The sequence below is a fragment of the Chelon labrosus genome, assembly GCF_963514085.1.
Source record: "Chelon labrosus genome assembly, chromosome: 1".
Taxonomy (NCBI): domain Eukaryota; kingdom Metazoa; phylum Chordata; class Actinopteri; order Mugiliformes; family Mugilidae; genus Chelon; species Chelon labrosus.
The window spans coordinates 24,224,552-24,232,703 of record NC_140337.1 but is presented as its reverse complement, the minus strand read 5'-3'; the positions used below and the strand labels follow the sequence as shown (position 1 = coordinate 24,232,703).

The window sequence follows — 8,152 nt, the reverse complement described above, 5'->3', positions numbered from 1 at the left end:
TACATGTCTAAGTAACATCCACACCAATCAATGCCAGGTCCAGAAGTTTCCCAGAAGAACATTGAATTGTCACAAGATGGTTTAAAAAAAGATATTCACTTCTACTGTCAGTGGTTTTTAACATTTCTGCAAGTTTTTATTAAAATATTGATGAAGTGACGACAAACACGACTTCCATCTTTAATCTTGCAGAGACGCTCTGCAGTGGCAATGAGAATTTGCTGACACATGTCCACTGTACTTCCCTGTATGGACACTAGATGGCGACAAAGCTTCTACACGGCTTTAATTCAGAATGTGCAGTTGTTTGCAAAAGTTGTTTGGCCTCAAGATGACATGATGAATTAATGCGAACCCATGTTGTGTAAATCAAGAACTAAAACCCCCTTTAATTCAATTTGAAGTGAACTGTAAGGGAGAAAGTTTGAAAATGCATCAGTCATGAACTTAAAAACAGTTTCCTGGATTACAAAAGTGTTGGAGATCATATCTACCAGAACAGACCTTTACACGGCACACTTTTTTTATTCTACTTTTTAAGTTTATGAAACAAATCAGCAAACAAATTAATAACATTTGTCAGATGTATTGATGAGGGAAAACAATTGATGGTTGAAACGTCACACTAGCTCACCAGTCGGCCACAGTTTGTGTGTCTGACTTAATCGTCTTAAGGAGTCCCACAGGGAACTATCCTGGCTCCCCTACTTTTTTTTGCCATTTTCACTGCAAACTTCATCCAGACGCCACCTACTTAAAACAAAGAGTACAAAGAGTGCATCCATGGCTCAGATGACAGATGGTGGAGCAACATTCGTCACATCCAACTTGACTTGATAAATCAAACTGTACCTACATCTACGGAGGTATTGCATGAAAAATAAAGCTCTTAAAGTCTAAAGTATTTGCCCTGGCTGCTCCTCCCTCATTCAAACCGACTGACAGCTGTCCATCACGCCCTTTCGCCTCCTTCATTCCCGCCCACATATTAAAGGTCCATTCCCACTGATGTGATTTATTTACTCCACCTGATCCCACACACTAGGATGGACTGCGGTACATACGGTAAGACACACTCCTCCATCTGATTTATTTAAACTAAATTCAACCCAATCATTCTACACTGAACATCTAGCGCAACGGAAGGTTCATTGGATCTCGTTAAAACTCAAATTTACATTAATGAGCATCTTATTGAGCCTAGATAAATGTTTATAACTCACTGTAATGTAGTAGAGAACAAGTATAAATTCTGGTTTTAAGCATTTGTAAGTGTAGCAGACTTTAATTAATCATTTATAACACAATAAAATGCTTAGAAGTGTTCATATGTTTAAAAAGAGATAAAAAGATATAAACTAGAGAATATCTTGAAGAAAACATACGACTGCGCTGCATTGATGCAGACTGAGGATGGAGTAAGAGTGAACAGTACCTTTATGTACGATAATGTATGGTTTATCTAATAAGGGGGAAAACTGTTGAAGAAATTCAACAGTGCAATGTGTATTTTATCATTATCCATCCAATTAATTTTCATATTTTTAAAAGCCGGGACCCTCCTTTAAACTATTCACGTACGTTTTATATGAACTGTGCATAAGTGGTTAGTTACACCTATACTACAACCACACCAGTTAAATAATTGATATTTACTGGTCACTGAATAAACTGACAGAATCTTAATATGTAGTGAAACACATACTCAGTTGTGGATTAATTAAACTGCTGGTGTTTACAGTGATAATGAAACTGTTCATGAGCTGAAATAGAGGTTTGATTTTTTTATTTAGCCTTTAACCAGGATAGATAGATAAATAGATAGATAGATAGACCAACACTAAGTTTGAGATCCTATTCAGATCAGATCGTACCTTAGGAACTACAAATTGCTGTAAATCCTCAGAACGGAGACTGTTGTTTTCCACATTTCAAGCTCAAAAGAGACGATTAATACGTAGAAATCAAGCCAAGAACAAGATTTGAAGATAAATATGTTGACTAAGGTGGTGTTTATATGAGGAAAAGTTCAAATTTTAATATAACACGCAATGTTGAGTAAGAGATGAATCTTAAAGCCCCATGATAGACGCTATCCAGTATATGAAGACAGTGAGCAGAGACATTCATGTGCAACACATCACCATAATCAGTTACAGGTAAGAAGGTAGACTCCACCAGTTTCACAGAAAAAGAAAAACAAGACTCTTCATCTTTTTTGCGACATGTTGGACCCATTTTCAGCATTTTCTGAGGTTTTAAAGGCAAAACGTGAATGTTTAGTTGCAGCCCTACCCAACATGAATGTCTCGATATTTTACTCACGTCCCAGAGCTTGACAACCTCGAGGTCCCTCCTCTCACCCCGACCAGCAAGGAGGTCCTCAGTCAGGCGGTGAAGGCCAGCTTCGCCGGCTTCGTCCAGGAAAGGATCAACCGTCACTTTCCACAGGGTACAGTCTGAGCCTCCTCATGGGATGTCTTAGTCAACGAAAACAAAAACTCTTATCATGTTTGCATATGTACACATAGATAGATTTTTTTGCATATACATATATATATATATATATTTATACGTATGTCCAGATCCAACCCTGTGGTCCGAGTGGGAGGTGAACCACTGGCTGGACTGGTGCCAGGCTGAGTTCGGTTTCCACTGCCTGGGCTCGGACCTTAGAGGCCTGCAGGGCTGCGAGCTGTGTGGCCTGGACCGAGAGACGTTCCTGGGCCTCATGTCCGACTGCACCGCCGGGGAGATCCTGTGGGAGCACCTGGAGACCATGAGGAGAGGTGATAGCACTTTTGGAACCAGAATCTAATCTCGGGCTGCCAGAGGGTCCAATTGGGCCCCATGGGAATGAATTTGCCAAGTGCAAAAATTACACAGAAGACATTAACTGCAATCTATCAATGAATGTAACTGCTGTTCCTAACATGTCCACTAGGGGTGTTGCATTCAAAATTTTGTCTCGTGCTGTCAAATAGCCTTCTAGCTTTGTGAAAGGTTCTGTGTTCATTTACTTTACAGTTAACTGGTTAATGTCCACTAACAAATCAATCAGCCACAATATTATGGAGAAGTGAATAACATTGACCATCTTGTGACAAGTCAAAGTTCTGCTGGGAAACGTTTGGACCTGGTATTCATTGTTGTGGATGTTACTTAGACATGTAGCACCCACCTAGACCAGACCAGGCACCCCCACTGACAACATTGTGTTCCCAGACACCACAGGACACCCTCAGAAGGCCCATGTCCATTCTCTGATGAGTCACAACCATTTTGGAGACCTACACAACATTAGGAAGGTGGTCATAATGTTTTTATCCTGGTAAAAACTGACCCATGCAATGTCTTCTTTTTATCCTGATTCTACAGAGAATGAGTACGACTGCAGTTCTTCATTACACGCCTGCACGATACCCTCCTACTGCCAGCTTCCAATCAACAGAGGTAATAATGCAAAAAAAAAAATTACGTTTTCTCAAATCTTCAGAAATGATCAGAATGACTGATGTTGAATTCGTTCCCTCAGAAAACTACCCGACATACACTCAGGACCATTCAGACAGACATAACGACCGCGTCCACTATCATCCCACTGAGAGCACTAACCTCCACACTCTGGACACCGTTCAACATCAAGGCTACTACCTGGTCAAAACAGAAGATCCCAGCAGGAGCTCAGCCGCTCTGCTGCAAGAAACAGGAGGTGACACGAAAACATTCAACACAGACGAGATGTGACTGTATTTTCATAAACATTAGGACCAAACATGAATATGAACAGATTTGTTAGCATGAACGACAGAAATACAGAATGAGAATAAAGGCTCATTTAAGGTTCTGCGGGACATAGATGACGTAACCTACGTACGTAGCCTACGCCAGTGCGAGACATCTATACTTGTGCCTCGTCAGTCTGCAGACTGACGAGGCACAAGTATAGTATATATATATAAGTATATATCCAGTCCTAATTCATGTAGATTTTGCATCTCTTCAACAATTATCTGTATCGTTGAATCTGGAAGCAGCAGCTGTCCTTGTAGTTTTAAATAGAACAGGCAAACACTCCTAAGAAAGATTTCATCGAAAACCTGTGTCGATTCAGTACTTACTGGTAGATCTGCTGCCCCATCCACTGTCTGCGAAACCTCTTCACAAGCCGTGGCAGAGGACTGCGGTGTGATTTCTCTGTAGAGATCATTTATGTTATTCACTGAACAGTCTGGATGTTTCCTAGACAAGTGCGCTGTAAATGATGACCTCAAAGTAAATGTTTTTTGACAACCTGCCACTGGACACTTCACAGATCTTCCCTCCACTAAATGTTTTTTTAAGTGTACAAGAAGTTCGTGCACAGTCTCAAATCGGTCTGAGCAAAGTGACACAGCGCACACAAAATTAGACATAATGGCTGTGTTGGCACTAACAGACGACGTTGGGACATTGTGCTTCCGATAGAAGTGACACTTAAATGATGAATATGTGCAAAATGTCTGCCTGCAACTTGTACTCTCACACCTGAACACACAGCGTGGTTCGTTTCTGTGAATCCTACAATGCAACACATAACCCCTCAACGTTTGCAAGGTTTTCCCGCAAAAACGACAACGAATCATGGCGAGGGGAGCTTGAAACAGGCAAAAAACTCTTATCTGCCAACAGTCAAAAGCAAATGTACCAACATTGATAGCGGTCTATCAACGAGTGTAAAATAAAATTAAGACGCCATGTATCATTTCACAACATTGGACTTTGATTTAACCTGACGATTGAGTATGATTCAATTTGCACCACTAACGCAAAGTGGAATTGGGATAAAGCGCGGAGAGCTTAGGTGCTAACGCTCTGTTAGCTGCTTGCAACTGTAGCAGCACAAAGATAACAGTAATCGCTCATAGAACAATTTAAAACATGAAAACACACCGTTTCTTGAAAATAAACTGCTTTAAACTTAACCTGACGGTTGAGTATGCTTCAGCTATATTAACTCAGCACTGCTGGTACACTTGGTTAGCTAGCTTGGCTAACCCAACTGTCTGGTAACAAGTTGTAAGTTGACGTCCAGTAAGATATTAAACGACCGCTCTTCAACTACCTTAAACTCTGAATGAACAGAAAGGGAGGGTGGTTCTTCGGACTAGATTACCTTCTAACTTTTGACGACCGTGTTTAGGTTGGATAACCGACAGGAACGTTTCGCTCCGAGGAGCAGTCACAGACCAAAGACAGGAGTTTTGCACTGACTGGCTGAGCTGAGGCGCGCAAGCAAGCTAGCGAAGCGATGGAGCAGAAGCACCTGACCTGAGAGGCAGGCGTTGCGTGTGACGTCACAGCACCACGCACGGTACGACACACTGAGTCGTCTGATCTCCAGAAAACATAGGCCTAGCACTAAATGTCTAATCATCCGAATAACAAGCAGTTCTACTCTAGTCTTTGTAAAATAAATTTCCATGCATCAACGAAATTAGTATTGTTTACTTACCTTGAGATTGTCGCTGGTTTATAAATCCACGAGAAGTTCCCAATATGTAGGTACAGAGCAGCTTAGTGGCCTTAAAATCTCTCTGTAGTGATTACTCTTCCCAAGAAACGTTGGACAGAGTCTTTGTTCTCACAGACAAAAATAACACTTCTTTCTTTATCCCCCAACTTGATTAAAAAAAAAAAAAACCTTTGATTAAAAAAGATTTGATTAGCCTATGCTGTCAGTTATGGCCAGCCACATGAAATAGTTCAGAGAAGATTAAAAACAAGAAATAAGCACGTATATCCTTAAAAAAGGGGGGGGGGGGGGGGGGGCTAGCATTTTGGAAAATCCATGTTTGAAGTCTGCAGAATTGAATTGTAATTTGAACACAATTTTACTGTTATTTAATGTACATTGTATTGTTTTTTGGAATACGGTATTTATATGTCACAAAAACATAAATAAGTTATTTTAACAAAGACATTATGTTTTAAAAACAACATTTTCATGTTAAATTTACAATAACATTTAGTTTGAAGTTTTACTAAATTACACTGTAAAGAAAACAATGTTTAGTTGTAATACCCTTTACGGTTTTTTAATGTTGAGATTTTGCAGTATTATTCTGTTCTTTCTACGGACATTTTTTACAGTGTGGCTCGTTCTGTAGCAACTCCACCCAAACACTAGTCGGCGCTGTGTCTTTTTTGCCAGTAGGGTTCATTTTTGTTTCTACTTCCTGCTTCACTTTCAACAATGGCGACTGAAACTTTCACCAAAATTTTGCCGAAGACGAGTCGTACAAGCAACCGGAATCAGCGTAGCCTGACCGCAAGAGCTGTGATTGGTCCGCTTGGTAGTAGCGTGTTTCCTCTTTAGTATTTCCGGCTGCTTCTCCATCTCCACAATTTTTGAATTGATTGTTTTGGATCAATAAAGATGGAACACATGGAGGAAAGGTCAACTGAGGAGGTTCAGAGATACAAACATTTGTACTACTCGTCTTCGGCGAAATTTCGGCAAAAGTTTCAGTCATTGTAGCTGGATGTGTTCAGAATAACCGAAAAGTTAAATCATGGCAGCAGATGCTTCAATCTGTCGCCTCATTCCCATGTTCCCACGTTTTCCCGCCTCCAGAGACGGACTCAGAGATGGAGATCGCTCACAGCGACGACTCTGACATCGTGGGCTCTCTGTCGTGGACCACGCCGCTGCACGACATCGAGCCGGTGATAGAGGAGAGCATGTCCGAAGAGGCCTTCACTCTACCGCAGCAACACAGGAGCTTCAAAGAATACGTAGGCGACAAGACGGATCTGGGCAGAGCCGTGATACCGGCGGCCATCCTCGCCGGTTACACAGGTGAGTAGAGGAGCAGCAGAGGTTGAAGGGAAGTAAACAGATTCAGAATACTGACTCTGTCCATCGTGTTTGAACAGGTAGCGGCCCCATTCAGCTGTGGCAGTTTCTACTGGAGCTTCTGACCGACCGCAGCTGTCAGTCGTATATAAGCTGGACGGGAGATGGGTGGGAGTTCAAGCTAACGGACCCCGACGAGGTGAGGTCCATGGTGAAATCTGCAGAAACGACTCACGTAAACAACTCAATCTAGTCTTTAAAACATGCAAACATTAACTGCTAGTCTTGGTCTTGCATGATTGGTTTGCCAAAGCGTGTTACATACTTCGAGAGAAGCAAGACATTTGTTCTCGCTCTTGGAGCTACGAGAACAAGAAAAAAGTTCTTCACAAGAAACTCGAGTGCCGAAATCCGGGGAAGTCCTCATAGGCCCCTCCCACTCCTAGCTAAGAATTGTGGGAGATGCGAGAGACGGATGTCGGCCAGTCGTTTTGACGGATCAAGCCATTCATTCCCACACAAAGTATGCCGATCTCTACCCAGGAGAGATTAGCGGTCACACTGCTAACATTAGCATCTGGGAGCTCACAGAGTGGCCGCTAGCCGCTAGCATTTCCGCTTTTCCGCATTAACCACACCCATTTCCAATTCTGACCAATCGCAGAACAGTTACCGAACACCACATGAGAAAAAAGTTCTTCTTGGTTGATGTGTCGAGAACAAGCTGCGTGAACAAAATAACATCGTAAATTTCTCGCTTCTCACCGAGTATGTAACATCCTTAAGCCAGACTAACCGTACCCTGCAGATAAAATGTCCAAACAATCTAGATTATTCTGTAAACGGACATTTGTGTCTCCTCAAAGGTCGCTCTGCTGTGGGGTCGCAGGAAGAACAAACCCAAAATGAACTACGAGAAGCTGAGTCGCGGCCTGCGCTACTACTACGACAAGAACATCATCCGCAAGACGGCCGGCAAGCGCTACGTCTACCGCTTCGTCTGCAACCTGCAAGGCCTGCTGGGATATGAGCCCGGGGAGCTGCACGCCATGTTGGACGTCAGCAGCAAGCGCTAGCGATAAGGAAACAACCGTTCCTACGACTCCTGTTTATTTAGAAGAGGTCAGCAGATGAAATGCAGTACTTTTTTATTTTATTATTTTTTTTGTGTGTGTGTCATTTTACAGCTTATCATGTTCCCACTGGAATTTATAAACAGTTTTATCTATAAGGCAGGTTTATAACTGAGTTTTTATTAAAGAATCAGTTTTAAAAAATAAAGCAGAGACTACCAGCGTGTTTTATTTCAGATAC

General features: G+C 41.9%; 1 protein-coding gene across 1 annotated transcript; it reads left to right on the top strand.

Annotated features, from left to right (window-relative positions):
• Positions 1 to 2,304: 2,304 nt before the first annotated feature.
• On the top strand, positions 2,305 to 7,952 carry LOC311491890 (protein c-ets-2-B-like; the record flags this gene model as incomplete). Its single annotated transcript, XM_084549953.1, has 7 exons — positions 2,305 to 2,452; positions 2,586 to 2,789; positions 3,379 to 3,453; positions 3,536 to 3,712; positions 6,617 to 6,845; positions 6,923 to 7,037; positions 7,705 to 7,952. The coding sequence occupies 7 exons, from the start codon at positions 2,305 to 2,307 to the stop codon at positions 7,912 to 7,914; spliced, it is 1,158 nt and encodes a 385-aa protein (XP_084406079.1). The 3' UTR covers positions 7,915 to 7,952.
• Positions 7,953 to 8,152: the final 200 nt, after the last annotated feature.